The sequence below is a fragment of the Podarcis muralis genome, chromosome 11, assembly GCF_964188315.1.
Source record: "Podarcis muralis chromosome 11, rPodMur119.hap1.1, whole genome shotgun sequence".
Lineage (NCBI taxonomy): Eukaryota > Metazoa > Chordata > Lepidosauria > Squamata > Lacertidae > Podarcis > Podarcis muralis.
In genome coordinates, this window is record NC_135665.1 from 2,796,913 (window position 1) to 2,817,802 (window position 20,890).

Here is a 20,890-nt window from a genome sequence, read left to right on the forward strand (position 1 = left end):
TAATCAAATTCAGCTCCCCACAAAAAAAGTTAAGAGAAGGATTATTTTTGGAGAAAGCATATTTTAGAGAACAAAAGCCCCTGGACCTATTTGTTAGCAATTTAGTAGGCAGGCTTTATCTACTCTGAAGGGGCTGTTGTACCTGGAAGTTTTATCCACGTCTGCAGAAGTGGGGGGAAAGTTATGCTATTTTTAAAAGAATCAACATAATGCTACTTAAATAAAAGACACACGGTTGCTTCCAAAATCCCCTTCTGTGAATGGAAGGAGTCATTCTGTTTGTAGACAAACATTTCATTTAGTAGAGGCTTCTACTAAGGTAAGTAACAGTAGCTTTTTTTGGCAATTCTTCCTCTCCATTATGCCCTTAAAATCTGCTCCAGAGGGTTGGGGACCTTCAAAAAGGGCATGGAAGGTGGTCTACTCTGCAGGGAGGAGGGGAAATAGACAACATCACCCCACCTTTTCCATTAGCAGAAGCCTCTGCTAGACAAACAGAAAGACTTCTGCTTTTGCAAGGTCAATGTTGGATGCAACCCATTTTCTCCATTATATCAATGGATCTAACTTACAGGAATAATTTGTCCACATACTCCAACAGGCTCATGTCTTGTAAATGTGAAATAGTTTCCATCTAAGTAAGATAAGAACACATGGGTAAGATGCAAGCATAGCTAAGGAAAAGAAAATGTCTCACATTATTCAGCATTGTTCCATACTATTATAATATGATACTATCAAAAGAAAAGGTAAACATATCTAGATTCGACCAAACACATAAGGTTGGAGGGCAGAATGAATGCTCCAATTCTATAGGCAATCATGTAGAAGAGAGATCTTTCAGCTCTTGTATTTTGCCATAGCACAAGGCTGCAGAGCCCCCCCCCCCACTTTGATAATTTTAACAACACAAACATAACAAAATTGCCATGGCAGGGAGTTAAAGTTACTGCTCACAAGGAAAAAACAGATAGATGGGGAAAGGCAGAGAACAAACTAACCAATTGGCAGCTAGTCAGGAGGGCAGTGAAGCATTTAAATTAGCCCAGATGTCCAATTAACCAGCTGTAATATCTGAATCAAGTGGGATGGATGGAATCCATGGTGACATTTCCTGTTAGCAGGACCACCGTGCAGCAGAAATCCTAATATAAGGATCATATACAAACATGATATAAGAATTGGCTACTCCTAAACATGACCTAGGGATGGAAGAAGGGTGATGACTAAGACCTGCTGACCTCTTTTTAAAAATTATTTCTGTCAGGACTCTGCCATTTGCTGCAGCTGTAGGAACTTCACTAAAAAGCATTACGGAACTAAGTAATACAAAATATGTCAACCATGGTTTTTTTGGTGGTGGTGGTTTTTTTTAAAAGAGGCAATATTGGCTGATAAATCTTTACCCACCACAGCTCTGCACTTATGTAACGGATTTTTAAGGTTACACTTTTCTCAGATGACACATTCATGACTCACCCATTGGGATGGTCCGTCCCTGGATTTTGTCCGACCAGCCTGCACAGTAGCGCAAAGTGTTAATGCAGCCGCCTAAGTCCATTAAGTAGGAGGTGGGGAAAAGCTTACCCCCATTAAGGCTCTCCATTGTCTAGAACAAAATAGGTTGAGTAATTAATCATTATAAATAAGTAAAACAATATGGTGGTCTATAACCATTGAGTGCTCTAAGCATTGTGCAGGGGGGGGGGGGGGTTGGGAACCAGTGACCTCCCATCCTCCCTGCCATGGGCCATGCTGGCTGGGGCTAATGGGAGCTGGAATCCAAGAACATCCAGAGGGCTACTATTCTGCAACTCTGGCTTATAGGCCTGGCATCTTGTTGAAACTAAGGTGGGCATTGAAGGTAGCACTGGTAGGATCGCCCTCCGTGTGGCCTGTAGACGCTAATCTAGTGTATGCATCAAAGTCCTAATGTAGCACACTAACCGTACGTTCAAAAATACAAATAAATGACACAGCAATTGGTCGTTGTATAAGGCATGGGCATGTCTTGCACAATAAGTGCTTGCAGAAAAATGAATCTTTAACTCATGACAGACCAGCTCTTGGCAAAACCCACTGGGCTTCTTTTTTAAGTGGCTGATCCAGAATGGCTGCTTTGTGCCTTGTGATCAAACACTGCAGGATGAAGTAAACATTAAGGTCTGCCAATCTTTCATTACACAATTCTGACAAAGGATGCTACCAGAAAGATTTCTAGAGTAAAATTTGCCTCTTGGTAGAACAAAAAAGGACTGCATGTTGAATGAAGTCCCAACCGAGTTGTTTATGACTTTACTTAGGCTGAACACTTAGGCTGTACAAATCCCATTGACTTCAGTGAGATTTAATAGCTTAACGGTGCAGAGAATTTGCAGTCATAAACTTTTAATGTGCTCTCTTCCAAAAGGTTTACAGCAGCTGGGAAAAACAAGTATATCAAATATGCAAAAAACAAAAAACCACACACACATACACCACAAAAAGAAGCATTGTTCCTCTCTGTCCAAAAAGTATCTTTTGGCATTGAATGATAGGTAATTTATAACCATTTATAAGCCCAAATGTGGTTAGATGTTATTTTAGTTCTGTCCCCTTCCTCTGAGCCTCAATTTTTAGTCTGATCCTGGAATCATTTGGTTGGTGGCCTCATCCTGAATCAAAACATCACCCATTCACAATGGCTTTTCATTTTTGAACCCCCTGGGGGATATGCAGGATTATGAATCCAGTGGATCCAAAGCCATCATTACTCTGCCTATTTCAAGGCTTTACCCCTAGTTCTTGCTGGTAGGAGAACCACTCTTGGTGGCTTCCTGGCCAGCTAGGCTCAGTGGGGGAATCTATAGCATTTGAGTCAGGTGGAGGGCCAACATGGCCTTATCCTGACCCCTCCAGCAGCACAGATCAGTGGGCTTAGGAGTGTACTGTAAGGCTGTAATCCTATACATAATTACCCAGGAGTAAGTCCCATTAAACTTAATGGGGCATATTTCTGAGTAGACATGCGTAAAAATACACTGTAAGAATAGACAAACTACCCAAAAATATTGAAAGGATTTTAATGTGTAGTGTTTGAAGTGCAGAACTAATTCAAAACAAGAAGATGGGCCTGCTTGAAAGAATTGTGATTAGTAAGGTATGTCTTTACGGAAAAATAAACATATTTTAGCCTAACAGTAGATTTGTTGTTCTTGGCTAAGGAAATAGTAGAAAAGAAATGATTAAACCCAAGGTTAGTTTCCACTGCCGGCAAATACATCCACATTATCTGAGATAAGCCCATGAGTTTGTTCCATTTCTGCAATTTCCCCCTTCTTTGGGAGATGATAATCTCTTTCTCTCAGGTTACAGGGCCAAATATTTTTTTCAATTATTATGTAGTATTTAGACAATAAATATGTTAGTAGTGATCATTCACATTAAATATAACAGGTTAAAATTTTAAGAATGGAATTGAACATTCTATGTTTGATTATCAGACACCAGAGAAGAGCAACTGGAGATGATTTTGAGATATCTGAGGCTGCAGTGCTGACACAGCACCACACGGATGAAGAACTCTGGCAGGATATAGCTAAACAAAGCAATTCTTGACATAGCAACACTGGTATCAAACCAAAAATTAACATACTTATATATATGCCATAGTTCCAGATTTTCAGGGGAAGGAGGGGCTGCAGTTCTCCAGATGCTGTTGGACTAAATCTTCCATCAGCTCCAGGCAGCATGTTGGTAGTTGTGAACCATCTAGATGTTGCTCAACTACTACTCCCATCACCCCTAGTCGTTGGCCACATTTGTTTAGGCTGATGGGAGTTGCAGTTCAGCAATGTCCAGAGGGCCTAAGGTTGTCCACACTTGTTGTAGACTGTAGTCAAACAACATTTGGAGAACCACAGTTCCCCACCCATGGTCTAGATGGGTATAGAAGTCAAGAGTCAGTTGGAAGCACACTGACTGATTTGGCGCAGTGGAGGAGATGTGTGACTGCTCACCCATCCCAACTTTTGCTTTCAAAGTGACTATAGGAGCTCTAATTGACAGCTTCCTTTTATTCTTCTTCTACAGCAACAGTGGGGAGACATGACCTTTAAATGGCATTAGCCAACTTTGTCAGTTTTGCTAAATACAGAAAGGAAGACAGTAGTCTAAATCCAATGTCGAGCAGAACACAACAACAAGCCGTTGTTTCTGAGGATGGGATTGTTTGTGGTTAGATATTACTATGCCGTTTGATCAGCTGAGGTATCTTAGAATGAATGTTCATCCCTACCAACTTTCCCCGACTTTCTAAAACAGATTTCGGAATTTGTCTTTCACAACATCGAAGCAAATACTCAATTGTGTTCAGAATAAGCCAGTCTCCAAATATTTCAATTGCTTAAAATGTGGTCCATGTTTTAGACTTACAGCTAAGAGGAGACGATCCCTTTCAATTAAATCAGCTAGTTTGTTCAATAGCCTTCCTCTTTCTGAAGCATCCATGGTTCGCCAGCAGGACCCAAGTTCGAAAGCTTTTCTTGCTGCTTTAACAGCTTTGTCGACATCTGCCTGTACAGAAAATCCATTTAAATGCAGTAAGTATTAAGCATATGATGCTCAATTTATTTTGACTGAACCATATCAGTGGTACATGAATTCTAGTGAAATCTGAGTAGTGCATCTCCAGCTTTACATATGCCACTGCCAGTGCAACCCTAGGAATACCACATCCTTGTTGCTCCATCCTGCCTTCTTCTTCCTCGAAAAACCATGGATGTAATATAGGTGCTAAAAACTGTGACCCAGTGCTGACATGCAGACATTATTTACTAGAGGTGTGTAGTAGCAGGTGTGAGGCAGAGGATGCTTCCCCTTCCCTCAGCCAGTGTGATGCCAATAAACCCCCTGAGCTGGATCACGGCCCCACAAAGCCTTCTCTCACTCTGCTGTTTATATCCTTTTCTGAACTTATATCTGTTTTTTCTTTATCTCTGTGTTTCTCTAGGTCCATGAGCAAGAGACGAGGCTGTGCTAAATGTTGCCTGCAGAACACTTAAGAATTCTGGGACTTTTTGTTGTTGCTGTGAGTAGCAGAGGATTTTTGTTCAAAGTTAAATGCTTGATTTAAGTTTTTTAAAAGTGTCCTGTGTTGATAGGTTTTGAGCAAACAAACTCCTGGAAAGGCATAACTAGGAGTCCATTTGAGGGAGGGGGGCAACTGTGCCTCCTAATCCCCCATTTCTAGCAGCAGCAGCAGAATTTTCCATTCTCACCTACAGACCTTCCTTTTTGCTGGTGGGGAGTGAGGTCCACACACAGTATTCTATGACCCCTCAGCCACAGGGAGTACATCCCTATCACTGCAACCCTATACACATTTTCCTGGGAGTAAGCGCCATAAAACTCATTGAGATTTGGTTCTGAGTAGACATGCATAATATTAGACTGTAAATGTACTTTACATCCCATGGACCATTTTTGAAATAGATGCAATCATGCTTTAAGCCATTTAGTCTTAGAGAGCGCAGCCTAAATGAACAATCTAATTGAAAGGATACTGTTTCCCATTCCCATGTGTGTCTTTGAATTGTAATCCCCTTTTGATTTTCCAAGTTTTTTTTTTTAAAGTAATACACAATTCTTTGTTAGCGCTATTGAACATCCAGATTAAAGTCTTAAAATCTTTTGGCTCACTGCCTAAGTACTAAGCTCTGAAGTTTACAATTACTTGTATAATTAGCTGATTTTTTTAAATAAATTGCTGGATTCAGGGCCTACTTAATTGTCAATCTACATTAGGGGTTTTTTTTATGGGTGGGGGAGAGAAAGCTCAAACAAATCAATAAACGGTTTGTAAACCTTTCTTTTTTAAAACCTTATGAGAGCCCCAAATGTTGAGTAAATCACTGGCACAGTTTAATTCAAGATTGCTCAAGCAGCGGATCACCTGATTTGTAACAATCTTTATCTGGGGAAAGAAGCTGGTGATAAATGGAAGTTTATCCATATTTCTTCTTTAGAAATTGCTCTGGGATCAAGGTGGGGGTAGTTCGGATGATATTATAGGCACTAGCCAATCAGCACTGCACGTAACTAGCATCTCCTACACACATTCAGAATCAGGATTTATTTTTAAAAAGAGCTTTTTAAAAAGCTCACTTGGATTGGACACAATAATCAGGAGTCCAAACAGTCCTCTCTGTTTTAGGGTTGCCATATTTCAAACAGTGAAAATCTGGACAATTGTTGAGCTTTTTTGGCACATTCACACTTAAGTCCATTCTTAGGACTTTTTGCAATTGAGCCAGAATGCCCTTACTCACCTCGGCTACGTTCACATCAGGAGCTTAAAATGCAGCAAGGTCACCCCCTCCCCAGCTGAATTTGAAATCACATTTTTACACTGCTGTACACACTAGAGAGGGGGGAGTGATGGCTTCATTCTATGCTTATCACCTGATTTATTTCCCCATGCCTGCAGCCCCTCAAACTCTTATTCAATGAAGCTGTCACCTGCACCTGCGTAATGGATGTTTCAAATGTACACATCTCAGTTTTGCTGTGGCTTAGGTTTCCAAATTGGATGGAAGCTGGTTTAAGAGAAAACACATCAAACAACAATATTTATCAAGAAATGTAGTTTATGGCAAGTGTCATGTGTGCTTGGGTTTAAACACCAGTGATGGGAGGGCAGTGGAGTCGGAGTCAACGGTAATGTGCACACAGCCCCAGAATGTGGCTTTGATTCTCCAGTCCTTGGACGATTGCCACACCGTGTGACTGATTTCATAGGATTGTAGAGTTGGAAGGGACCACAAAGGTCATCTAGTCCAACCCCTTGCAGTGCAGGAGACCTTTTGCCCAACGTGGGGCACAAACCCACAACCCTGAGATTAAGAGTCTTGTTCTGCCAAGTGAGCTATCTCTCAGTGCCATTATTTCTTCTCCCCTAGATAGTGACCTGCGGCAGAGGTTTACACCCAAATAAAGATAAAGTCCATAGAAAGGAAAACTTACCTTATCTCCTTCTGAAACATCACAAATTTTCTCTCCAGTCGCAGGGTTAAGGACTGGGAATTTTTTGCCACTAGCTGAATCATGCCATTCATTGTTTATAAATATCTGCAAGGGAATGGAAGACAGACAGATAAATTGATGACATTATGTGACTCCTTATCCCATTTCCATACATTGCAGTGTTGCAAAACAATGCATCTGATAACCAAAATGGCATCCTGGCAACACTATGAGTCACTATGACTTTATTGAAATGTATTAACTGTTTTGATTAATCTGTTGCTGTAGTTTTGTTTTATTTATATGTTGTTGTGTCTGATATCATAATGATCGCAATGTCTGGGGTTTCTAAAAATGTTATTGTTATTATTTTGAGCCACTTCAAGTTCAACATTTGTTGTTGGAAAAGCGGAATACAAACATTAAATCAAAATAAAATCAATCAATATTTTTATTTTTCCACCCTGCAAAACACACAACTTTCTGAAATGAAAAAACAACACATAACAGTCATGCTCTTGTTTAAAGAAATGTCATAACCAGGAACTATTTAGAGAGAGAGTTCAGAATTATGGCCTCTACACAACTATATCCCCCTGTCACAATTTTTTAAAAAAATACAAAGAGAGTGCTAATCCCTGATATCTTTTTCTTCCTGGCTCATGTTGAGTTGCACTGAAAATACTGGTAATGCCATTAAAACCAAATGTGTGTGTGTGTGTGTGTGTGAGAGAGAGAGAGAGAGAGAGAGAGAGAGAGAGAGAGAGAGAGAGAGAGATTCCTGGTTTCTGAAAACCAAGTGGTTGTGTAAACTGATCCTAAGGCTGATTGGTGGAGATGGCAGACTGAAGAGATGCACAAATTATTTGTTTTACACTGAGGAGATGGAATTACAAATATTTTTTTCTTGTCGATATTTTTTTAGCCACTCACTTGACTTCTAAAGATCCCCATCCCACAATTCCACTTGCTTGTTAAAACCACCTTCTATTTCCTCAGCCTTCAGGGGACCCTTATGGACCTCCTGACAGCACTCACACCTCCTCACGCAGTTGCAGTTGCCCGCCTGCCATCACCAGGGCAACAGCATTACTGACTGTCCTCCTCCCCAGCACCCTGGATGCCATCTTAGAGTGGGGCTGGCAGTGATGCCTAGCCTGACTCACATCTGTGTGGCTGCTGCCATTTAAATTTACCCAGGGCAGCCCGGCTGAGTCAGGCCGGTGAGGGATCTTTCTGAGCAGGTGGGGCCTTTGCCAGGCCCCAGGCAGACTGACTGCTGGCACCAGGCCTGTTTTCTCTCTTGCTCCCACATGGTGCCAATACAGACAGAACCCACCTGTCATGTACAGCATCCCAGGAGGTGCTTGACATCCTTGTTTCTACTTCCTTCCTGGGGCAGCAAAAATCAGGAAGTGCTGTCAAGCACCTGGAAGGTCACAACTGCCTGTTTGGATCCCATGCCTTCCTTATATTATTTTTGTTTTACATCGGATGTCTCACTGCCACCATCCAAAGCTGCTCCCCCCCCCCAGTGTCATTCAAGTCCTTGTCATGAGTGAAGCATGTTGTCTCACTTCGTATTTACCAGTTATTATTATTTACATTTATATACTATCATTTCCTCCAAGGAGCTCAAAGTGGTGGTTCTCCCCTCCCTGCTTTATCCTCACAACAGCCCTGTGAGGTAGGTTGGCTTGAGAGACAGTGACTGGCCCAGGGTCACCCAGTGTGCTTCAAGGCTGAAAGAGGATTAAAATTCTGGTCTCCCAGAGAGTGGTCCAACACTCTCTTATTCCACACTGGCTCTCAGCTTTGCAGTAGGATTTGCACAGGATGTATTGTGTCGTAAATTACTGAAATACTATTCACGAAGTTTCATAATTCATCCTTTCATTCATTTCCGTGGAGCAGTCAGGAGTCCTTGATGGTGCAGTGTTCCTGAATTAATGTCAGAAGTGGATGGTGCTTCTCTTCAGGCAGCTCCTACGTGAGGCCCCAGGAACCAAGGGCTCATCTTCTGCCTGCACCCATCTAGCCAGTTCCCCCTCTCCACTGTCCCCATATCTACATGTAGGTGGACAACCTGTGAATGTCAAACCCAATGAGTGTTGGCTGTTTTCAAAGGTGTGCAGAATGGCTGGGGGGGGGAGGTGGTACTCTCCTGCTCCCATATGTATGGGCTGGATTGAGGAGAGGGGTCACCTGATGCACCTGGACTTTCCTCCTCTATCTCCTCTTCCTTTCCCAATCCTCCCTTTGCCTCTTAGGCTGCAGATGCACCATGAAAACAAAGACGAGTGCCAGTATTAGTAATAATACAGTATTATCTTAAACATATCCTGGTTCTGAGCAACCCAGAGATCATACTCATTTACTCAGCAGCAGATGTAAGATAGCTAAAAGTATCCATTTTCAAATAGCTGGAAAGCATTTTGCCTATGCAGTTCTAACCTTTAAGCAAGCAGGAAGCGGATGATGGCCTAAATCCTTTCCAGGGAAACCGATAGCCAAGCCCAGATGTAGATTAAAAAAACATAAGGGCAGAACCATGATCTGTTACGATGAAAACTAAATTAGGCACAAGAAGATAGCAAGCAGAGTGTCAAATAATGAAAACCCACGCTTGGCAACAAGGTGCGCTCCCAAAATGAGAGAGTGCGTGAAACGTAAATATTAATATAACAGTGCCATGTGATGCAAGGGTAAGTCAAATTCGTATCTGTTTATGAAAAAAGACAATTGTGAAACATACCTTTTTTGGAAGTTCTTACTGCTACGTTTAGGCCACTGACTCAAAGGCTTTTTATATCAGGTACAGCATATTTCCTCTTCTCATCATCTCCAAATGACAGCTTGACTGCAGCACAGCCAACACGGGCAAAACTAGATGACATGCTAGCTATGTGCCCTTAACTGCAGGGTTTTTTAAATACAGTGGTACCTCGGGTTAAGTACTTAATTCGTTCTGGAGGTCCGTTCTTAACCTGAAACTGTTCTTAACCTGAAGCACCACTTTAGCTAATGGGGCCTCCTGCTGCCACCGTGTGATTTCTGTTCTCATCCTGAAGCAAAGTTCTAAATCCGAGGTACTGTTTCTGGGTTAGCGGAGTCTGTAACCTGAAGCGTCTGTAACCCGAGTTACCACTGTAATAGGAAAAAGTAATAGGAGATGGGACAGGCAGTGCGGGGGCCTCTGCCTGAGAGCCTGGAGGATAAACAACACTGAGCAAAATAGGCAAACAGTCTGATCTGGTAACTGTAGAGCATAAGAAGAGCCCGACTGGAGCAAGTCAAAGGCCCATCTAGTCCAGCATGCTGTTCTCAAAGCAGCTGAGCAGAAGCCTGAGGCAAGGCCTCTTTCCACTTGTGATTTCCTGCAACTGATATACAGAGGCTTCCTGCTTCTGTCGGTGGATGCAGAAATAGCCACCATGGCTGGTAGCCATTATTAGCATGACCCTCCATCCAGACAACTTCCTATGATCCCAAGAACTGTGGCTTCCCCTCAGGTGTTTGCAGGGGGGTGACAGAGAGGTAGGGAACTCCTAGGCTGTTGAAGTGCAGGGAACGGGTCACGCTAGCACACTCATCACTTTTCTTTCTAATAAGCCTTCCATGGAAGCTGAGCTCCCTTGTGCTAAGGCAGAACGCATGCCATTGTGAATGACATATCATAATTGACAGGCAGAAGAAATGAACAAATAAGCAAGCAGGATCATCATCAACAGCTGTTCTGGGCCTGTCTGAACTGGTCCTCTTTGCAAGAACAAGTATTCGAAAGCACAACATGGATGAGATGTCCTCTATGGTGTTTATTTTGCTAATTGTGGGTTTAGTTTCCTCAAAGGGCTCTCTTGTACAAGTCTGTGACTCACTGAGTTTGGATTTTGGTAAAATGAAAACATGTTCAGAAGACTTTGTGTGCCTAACATTATTCAAGTATGCAAAATGTTTGTGTGTCTTCCTATCCATCTATAATAGGCGGCTTACATTTGTCTTCTCCAAAGTCCCTTTCTCCTCTGCCCCTTTTGATGGCTGGGATGCCATACAAGCCAAGGTGCCACAGCTCCACTGATTGCCATTGGCTTAGTTGATCCAATGTCACAGAAGGAAGCCTTGTCCAGGAAGCTTACCGCTAGGAAGGTGGCCTTGGGAGATCCTTGAATGCAAAGTTCAAGGTCCATGCTGAGCAGCTTCTGGTAAATGAAGCCAAGCAAGTCTTTCCCAGACCAAGCATAGCCAGTTGATGCTCCCATGAGATGGAGATGGCTTACAGAAGCAGAACAGTTGTATTTGACCCTCAGTGGCTTTACCAGATTTGAACTGTGTAGAAAAAGGTTGCCAATAATTTAACTCATAAAGAAAACAAAGGGTTTAATGTCAGAGTTCTTTCAGACTTAACACCACGGGCATACAAATGACCACCTTTCACAGCATATTGGTTTAAGAGTCTTATATTTTTCTTTCTGCTTAGTAAATAATACATTTATGTTGCCTTTCAGCTTGGCTTCCCAAAGGCAACAAAAAAGTATTTTTTCAGTCGCTCTACATAACTACAAATTAGTACTGTGCAATGCAACCCACAGCAAAAGGAAGTTCCACTGAATTCATTGAGATTTACTCCCAGTTAAGCCTTTAAAACATTGCAGCATAAATTATTTTTAATTGTTTTTAAAAATCTAGGTTGAAAGTGTAACAGAAAAATTCAAAGGACAACATTATTAGTTGAATAATCATTATTTAACTCTGGAGCATAATCAAGTAAAATATTTACTAGTGTATGTATATCAAAGGCCATTTTCTGAATTCCTTACTAACCCAAAACACACATGAGTCTTATTAAGGGCTTTTACTGGCTTTTAGTATGAGTTTGGGGCATGGAGAGACATCAGGAATAAACCCTGATTTTAGAAAATTAACTGAATCTAGATTCTAGACGAAGTTAGTTGTGCTTAGTGCCCATTGAAATGAGTGTGAAAAGTCTGTTTGTTTTAACATAAATCCCACCTCCATGCTTGCAAGTGAGAATACATGGAATTAAATGGATTTCAGCCCAATTCTTATGCCCAAACTGCTGTGGCACATGACAGATAGACCTATCCATGCTGACTTTAGGTATGTGATGAAGTAGCCAGGCAATTGTTTCATTGTACTTGCCATCAACCTTGGCATATCAATCATAGCTGATGAGTAAGGCTCCTCTTTTTCATCCCTGCCTGGGGCTACAGCATGGGGTTTGTCACTAATATACAGGATGCCACTAATATATGGGTAGTGTAGCCTGGACCCGCAGTTCTGGATATGGCCCAGAGTCTGTTCAGTACTCTTGCTTGCTTCTTCCCTGCTTGTCCTGATCCCCAGGCCCAAAGGAGGGCCCGTGTGATGCCCAAAATGGCAGAATGATCAGCTCCAGCGCTCTATCAGAAGAAGGTGCAAACTGTCAAAAGTCGGCAAAGCCTTGCTGTCTTGACAGAGAATGAAGACCAAGACAGCAGGTGTTTGCCCGTTCATCCCACAAATGTAACAGCCAGGCCAGCAGTGTTTTGTGTGGCTGCTGGTGAAATTTCGTAACCATCACCATGAGCACACCAGGTGTGAACGCTGTTCACCTGCATTGGTGGGGCTGGGGCAGCAGCAGCCCCCGAGGCTGTTTCACTTTAGACTTCACCAAAGGATGTGCAGCCTCATCCTTCCCTCACTTTCACTACCTGAAGGCATTCCCCTTCCCCATCGTCAGTTGAGGTGCTATTCTCAGCTTCAGGATCCCACCCTGATGGTGACCAACCTGGTGGAGCAATAGCTTTTACCTCAGGGTGCTGCAGCCATCCACTTTTGCGTACATATCAACAAGCAAAGGTGAGCAACTGCTTTTCCTGCCTCTCTCTTTCCAGCTGAATCCCTAACAACGTCACAGGCGGTGGCTTGCATATATCTTTCCAGAGAAACATCAGTCTCTCTAGCCTTCACCCACCCCTGCAAAGCCTTTAACTCATCTCCCTGAGTTTTCAACACAGACAGAAACAGCCAGCCTACTGTTGCAGCTGCTTCTCTTTCCTCCAGGCTTCAGTAACATGTTAAACTCAGCCCCTTGAGGGCAGCAGTTATGGATTTACCTAGGCAGATGATCAGTCTTGGGGAGCTCCAAGCCTGTCCAGAATCACCGTCACAGGTCCCCACTGCCCCTCACTCCAGGCAAGGATTCAGAATGGCTGGGGTAAGTTCCACAGGGGAGAATGCACTGAGACACCCAATCTCAGTGATCACAGGCAGGAGGAGGAGCTACGCTAAGACCAGACAATGGAGGCAGGTTTAGTTGTTGTTTGAAGACTACCCCTGCCTCCGGCTCTGGTCTTGACCGGAAGGATATTGGAATCAGCAAGGGAGACCCACATGGCCTTAAGGTGCTGCTGTGCAATGTCAGGTCAAAGATTCACAAGACGGCTGTCATGGATGGAGGACTTGATTTGGTAACAGAGACTTGGCTGGATGAAGCAGATGGGCCTGTTCTTGCTGCTGTTTGTCTGCCAGGTTTCTCTTATGCATAGCTACCCGGGTCATATGGGTGGGGAGGGGGCGTTGCAGTGATTTATAGGAAGTCATTAGCTTACACCAGGCGTCCTATTGGGAAGACCCAGTTCTCTGAGTGCATGCTCTGGAAGTTGGACAATAGGGGCAGTACAGGATTCCTTTTGGTTACCGACCTCCCCGCTGCACCTAGGATTCCCTGCCCGAGCTGCTTCAGGTCGTGGCGGATGTTCTCCTGGAGACACCTAGTTTGGTTGTCCTAGGGGATTTTAACATCCATGCCAACATGACCTTACAAGGGGCCACTTGGGGCTTCGTGGAAAGCATGGCCTCCATGGGGCTGTCCCTGAATAAGTTTGACCCAACTCATAGTAATTGACATGCCTTACACATGGTGTTTATCTCTATGGATGTGGATTATTTGACACTAAGTAAAAGTGAAACAAAAGAAGTGCCCTGGTCAGATCACTTCCTGGTGCAACTGGACTTCTCCACAACCATTCCTCTATGAATGGAGGTGGGACAGATTCAGATGGTCCGCCCCTGCCACTCAATGGATCCAGAGGGTAGGGGATGTTTTATCCCATGTTGTTTCAGCTGATTCCCTGGTGGTCCGCTGGAATGCGGAGTTAACCAGAGCTATTGACTGTCTGGCTCCAAAGTGCCCTCTCCGACTGCATGGAGCTCAGACAGTGCTGTGGTTTCCCCCAGGGCTGAGGGTGATGAACAATTGCCGAGACGGCTAAAGTGCTGGTGGTGGAAAAATCATTCTGAATCAGACGGGTTAGAGCTCAACGCTGAGCCTACCAAGTGGAGATAGCATCTGCAGAAAACAGCAGCAGGAGATTCTTTCAGGTGGCTCACAATCTAACGGAACCACCTTTGCCATCGGGGCCCAACATCTCCTACAATAATTTTGCAAAGTTTTTTGCAGATAAAGTGGCTCAGATTCGGAAAGAGGTAGACTCCACCGTGGGAGCAAGGCCAGGGCGGGAGAGTGCTAGAGCTCTGTCTGGTTGAGTTGCATGGGATCAATTCCAATCTGTTACCTCCGAGGATGTGGACAGGCTGCTTGGACGCATGAAACCAACCACCTGTCTCCTTGATCCTTGCCCATCCTGGCTGATAAAAGTGAGCTGGGAAGAGCTGGGGGTGGTGAATGCTTCCCTCTCTGAGGGAGCCTTCCCAGACCTGCTGAAAGAGATGGTCATTAAACCACTTCTTAAAATAACATCTTTGGACCCAGCCAATATGGCCAACTATCGCCCAGTCTCAAATCTTCCATTCTTGGACAAGGTGATTGATTGATTGATTGATTGATTGAGTGGTTGCTGAACAACTCCAGGCATGCCTGGAGGATGCGGACTATTTGTGTCCCTTCCAATCAGGATTCAGGTCTTGGTCACGCTGGTTGATGATCTCCGGCGGGCTAGGGACAAGGGTGAAAGCTGTTTCCTAGTTCGGCTGGATCTCTCAGCAGCCTTTGACACCATCGACCATAACATCCTTCTGGACCGTCTAGAGGGGCTAGGAGCTGGGGCATTGTTATACAGTAGTCCCACTCCTTCCTCCTGGGCAGTGTCCAGAAAGTGGTGTGGGAAGATGAGTGTTCAGACCCCTGGGCTCTCATTTGTGGGGTTCCTCAGGGTTCCGTCCCCATGCTTTTTAACAACTACATGAAGCCGCTGGGAGAGATCATCAGGGGGTTTGGGCTGGGTGTTCATCAGTATGCAGATGATACCCAGCTCTATCCCTCTTTCAGATCGGAACCAGTGAAGGTGGTGAAGGTTCTGTGTGAGTGTCTGGAGGTGGTTGGAGGATGGATGGCGTCTATTGAGGTTGAATCCTGACAAGACAGAAGTACTGTTTTGGGGGGACAGGGGGCGGGCGGGTGTGGAGGACTCCCTGGTCCTGAATGGGGTAATTGTGCCCCTGAAAGACCAGGTGTGCAGCCTGGGAGTCATTTTGGACTCACAGCTGTCCATGGAGGCACAGGTTAATTCTGTGTCCAGGGCAGCTGTCTACCAGCTCCATCTGGTACGCAGACTGAGACCCTACCTGCCCACAGACTGTCTTGCCAGAGTAGTGCATGTGCTAGTTATCTGCCGCTTGGACTCCTGCAATGCAATCTATGTGGGGCTACCTTTGAAGGTGATCCGGAAACTGCAATTAATCCAGAATGCGGCAGCTAGACTGGTGACAGGGAGCAGCTGCCGAGACCATATAACTCCAGTTCCTGAAAGACCTGCATTGGCTCCCAGTACATTTCTGAGCAAAATTCAAAGTGTTGGTGCTGACCTTTAAAGTCCTAAAGGGCCTCGGTCCTGAAGGAGCGTCTCCACCCTCATCGTTCTGCCCGGACACTGAGGTCCAGCGCCGAGGGCCTTCTGGCAGTTCCCTCACTGCAGGAATTGAAGTTACAGGGAACCAGGCAGAGGGCATTCTCAGTAGTGGCGCCCTTCCTGTGGAACACCCTTCCATCAGATGTCAAAGAAATAAACAACTATCTGACTTTTAGAAGACATCTGAAGGCAGCCCTGTTTGGGGAAGTTTTTCATGTTTGATGTTTTATTGTGTTTTTAATATTCTGTTGGAAGCTGCCCAGAGTGGCTGGGGAAACCTGGCCAGGTGGGCAGGGTATACGTAAATAATAATAATAAGCCCTCTGGCTGCTACCTCTGCAGTGCTATTGCTACATCTCCGCCCAACACACCTCTGGAATCTGGCTGACTATGTTGGTTGTCCTGAGCAACGGCTGCTCTAGGAGGGGTTTGTAAAACAGAATAGATATATGAGAAGTGTTGCATCAATATATAGCCAATTTGGGACAGGAAACATGGTGGTTCCAAGGGTTTGGGGGTTGGGGGGTAGCACCGCTTATTAATGATTTTTGTCACAATTATAGCAATAGGATTACTTTTTTTGTGTTGTTTTGTGCATTGCTGTGGATTTTGCTTGGAGCTGAGTAGCAAATTCACCGCACATCTTTGTGTAGAACCAAACTGTGAAAATGTTTCTAAAGGCCTGTAAATGCCATCTTGGTAGGCAAGGGAACCCCGGGACTAACTATTATTGGCTGCAAGAATGAGCTCATATATGTTTATCTGCTTGCTTTGATATATGCTCTTTGGCTTGCTTTGGTGCTATGCTTATCTGTGGACTTTGGATGCTTGGCTCTTGGCCTAGGGAGGGGAGCTGTCCATGAGGCTTGGCTGCCTGCCATCCCTGCCTTCGTGAGCCAGGTGGGCCAATGGGGGTTTCTAACCAAACTGACACGTGATATTTTCTGTATAAGCAATGCACAAAATGCTTGCCTGGGGGCAGGCAGTCATGATGAATGTTTGCTGTTTTCGTGTCTATCCTGAGTCTGTAAAGGCAGTAAGGTTTCTGGCATTGCATTGAAGTATTCACCTTTTCATAACAAAGCACTAGAATGAATCATTTTGGCAGTTTTGACATCCTTTTCTGGAATCCCTGATCTGTGGATCAGGACAATGGTATACTGTTGTCTGCTCCATCAAAGCATCCCAAGGAACGGGATCAATGGGCTGCAGGCTGCATATGGATGAGGGACACACTGAAGTGGAACTTTATTGTGCATTAGACTGAGTCGTGGCACACCTGCCCCCTAAAAGGCAGGCTTGGCTACGCCTGACACTTAGGGGCTAAGTTTTTCATCCCATGTTCACACTTCAGTATGCCTCTGAAAATGGATTAGGATTAGCATGCTAAATGTGTGCCCATCTTTCTTTCTTTTTAAATCATTAAAAGCCCATACAGAATCAGTCACACAATTCCAAAAAAAGCTGTGCTAAGCGAGCCGATATAGAATTTTGTGGATGCATTTTTCACCCTTCCTTCTTTTTTAGAGAAAAGGAGTAAGAACCTTATACCTGCAACATAAACACCCCCCCCCACTTTCCTGGAGTGTTTTATCATCCTAAAAAGCTGAACACTGCTGCCAGTTTCTGAAACTTGTTAAATATTGCCCAACTCTCACCACATCTCTACTGCCTTATCAAGGAAATGCAAACACCAAGATGGGCACAGAGCGGTCGGTGCAGGAGCAGGTGAGGAGGCTGCAGAATTGGGTCCCTCCACAGGGTGTTTCTTCCAAGCATTTACCAAGGGGGAACGATCAGATTTGAGAATAAAGTCACAACTCCAGACCTTTTCCTCATGCTTTCAACATTCCAGAAGAGGCCTCCCAAATTTCTCCTTCTTTTCTTTGTGAAATATTATGCCTTTGGGGCTGTGATCCAGCCAAGCCTGATTTCAATGCGAGAGAGTTGAGCACATGCGTAAAGGTGAGAAACTGTGGCTTAGGGCTGACAGGTATCTAAGGGAAGGAGGGAGCCACCCTGATGTACCTGCCCTTTGGCCTTGCACAACACTTCTGTGTGTAACTATCAGCATGTGATCCTTCAGCAGCAAGGAGATGAACTTCCGTCACCTGCCAGAGTTTGCACACCCAGCTGCTGGGAAAGGCACAGGCTGGCTGGAATGCTCAAACGCCTGCTGTGTCCTACCTGCCCCCAGCTCACAGCAATCTCTGGCCAATAAAGGGATAAGCAAAGGGCCCTGCGAGTGATTCTCTTAATTGCACAGCTATTTTCCTTTCTCCTTCAGATGACCTGAAAATCTTCAAAACGTTTGCTGCCAATCTGTACAAAGTTCAAAGATACTTTCTATTTTAGCAATTATACTCTGATGCAAGGAATAGCAACGTGCTGGTGGTAAGATGAGAGAACTACTTTAGGGGTTCGATAAGATAATGCCTTTCTGCTTATCCGTTTGTTTGTGCATAAGCATGGAAAGAATTTGCTATGATATCCTTTGCTTCTGTGGCAAGCTTGTTTGCAACATGGATTTTTTTAAGGCAGAGGACTTAGCTGGATATATGGAAAAAACAAAGAAGAATCTTGTGGTCCCTTAAAGACTAACAACTTTATCACAGCATAAGATTTTGTGGGCTACAGTCCACTTCATCAGAGATATGAAGAAGTATCCTCAGTTTCAGGTACTTGATGGTTAGAGGAGGTAAACTGTCAGATCCAAAGTAAGTATGGGTGGTGGTAATTTACATTGTTCGCAGAAAAGCGGGGCTGATAGCACAGACATCCTGGCACTGATAAACCAACTAACTCATGTAGTGTGATAAAAATCCATTCTGCTGATTCAATCCACAAGTTATAGCAGCCGGTGTACCAGATGGAGCTGGTAGAAAGTTTCCCTGGTCACAGAATTGACCCGCGCCTCCATGGTCAGTTGTGAGTCCAAAATGACTCCCAGGCTGTGCACCTGGTCTTTCAGGGGCACGCTTACCCTGTTCAGGACCAGGGAGTCCCCACACCTGCCTGCCCCCTGTCCCCCAAAAACAGTTGGACTAGGTGATCCTCAGGGTCCCATCCAACTATGATTCTATTCTATTCTATTCTATTCTATTCTATTCTATTCTATTCTATTCTATTCTATTCTATTCTATTCTATTCTATTCTATTCTATACTGTGCAACCCTTGAGATTCATTCACCTGATCAGCTTCCAATGATATGCCATCATCTGCCAAAATGGCACATCTGAATTCTCTTATAAGACAAACAGGCTTTTCTCTACACAGCACTACTCTAAAATGGCAACATGGCAATATAGAAAAAACAGGAAGAGGCCATTTTAGCTTCCAATGACACTGCAACCAACATAACGTGAATACGGGAACTTCAAAAGAAGACTGCAGTGTTGTTAAGTGCTGTCTTTTCTGGACTGAAACTGCAGAATTGATTTTTTAATTTAAAAAAAAATCATTTTTTAAAAAAATCGTTTTACCAAAGCCAGGATGTATGTTGTGTGTGTCTGTATGAAAGGCCCAGTTAATAAGATAATTATCACCAGCATACTTTTCTGCATTTTGTTTTCTTTTGACTTCACTGTTTACAATCCTTTCCCCATCCTGCATTCACATATGCACGCACACACCTGCAACATAGGATAGCATTTCATACATGTGACCAGGTAGATTGCAGTCCTTTAAAGCTTATCCCATAACAGATGTTAAAGTGCCACAAGACTCTTTGGGTTGCAGTCAATGCTGCATGTTTTGAGTGGTGTTCTGCTCATGCAGTGTGATTTCCCCTTCCTTCACACTCCCAGTATCTGCTCCAAAGGGTCTCACAGACCCCTCAGGCAGATTCTGAGGGGGCACAGGAGCTACATGGGAGAGGAGAGGGGGGAGTTTGGTTGTGCAAGTGGAAGTCTGTTGTGTGAGTGGAATGGATACAACCCACTGATGTTTTTCTTTCAAGAGCTTCTGGAAACTGGATATACAGGTTTATTATGTCCTTAGAATATAGGAAGAACATGAAAACAATCTACGGTAGTTTTATTTTGAGAAGCCTTCTGCTTCCTAGTACATTAATGCCTGAATACTAAATATGTTAGCTTGAGTCTAGCTGCAGCCAGGCCCTATGCAATCAGTGATTCAAGAGAGTGGATTGGGCTGCACATTTCCTTTTGCTCTCAAGGCAGATAGGAATGTACATCCCCATCCCACATGTGCAGCGCAAATACAGATTTCATGAGGTGTCCCTCACCCAGATTCCCAAGCTTGCTACAGAGGAACACTTTTGCTGAACTGCAGCAACTATACAACTATATATGTAATGTGCTTGGGGCTGTCTTTTCTTGCACAGTATTACAGATGACATGATAACATAAGAAGATTTTGCTAGATCAGGCCAAAGGCCTATCTAGTCCAGCATCCTCTTCTCACAAGGCCCAACCAGATGCCGCTGTAAGCAGAACCTGAGCAACATGTTCAGCTCAAATAAGTTACAGATAGGTAGCCGTGTTGGTCTGCCATAGTCAAAACAAAAAAAAAATTCCTTCCAGTAGCACCTTAAAGACCAACTAAGTTAGTTCTTGGTATGAGCTTTCGTGTGCATGCACACTTCTTCAGATACCAATCTGAAGAAGTGTGCATGCACACGAAAGCTCATACCAAGAACTAACTTAGTTGGTCTTTAAGGTGCTACTGGAAGGAATTTTTTTTGTTTTAGCTCAAATAAGATTATTGCCATTCTCTGCACTACTGGAGGTTGAATCATCCTGCTGCATCCAAGTCCTCCAGCTTAGCTGGCTAAAGACAAGCCCTCAAGCCATGGACTCTCTTATTTCCCCCAGCCCTTTGGCTTGCATGTCAATGCCTTTTTTAGATTGTAGAAAGTCTACTAGCAAGGATTGTCCATCTCATTATTGCTCTCAAGTGGCTGGCCTGCTTTTATGCACTTCTCTTCCGATGCATGTGTGTTGTTCACATTTCAACAATTCTGCTGGATTTCCCCCCAAGAAACTGTGCAACCCTA

General features: G+C 44.0%; 1 protein-coding gene across 2 annotated transcripts in view; it reads right to left on the reverse strand.

Moving 5' to 3' along the window:
• ALDH1A1 (aldehyde dehydrogenase 1 family member A1) overlaps positions 1–20,890 on the reverse strand; it is a 55,001-nt gene that overhangs the window by 17,242 nt on the left and 16,869 nt on the right. For both annotated transcript variants that reach the window (XM_028748537.2, XM_028748538.2), the window contains exons 3-6: positions 7,003–7,107; positions 4,414–4,554; positions 1,480–1,609; positions 573–634 (exon numbers count right to left, since the gene is read on the reverse strand). In XM_028748537.2, coding sequence (XP_028604370.2) covers positions 573–634; positions 1,480–1,609; positions 4,414–4,554; positions 7,003–7,107 — 438 coding nt within the window. The remainder of the gene's footprint in view (positions 1–572; positions 635–1,479; positions 1,610–4,413; positions 4,555–7,002; positions 7,108–20,890) is intronic.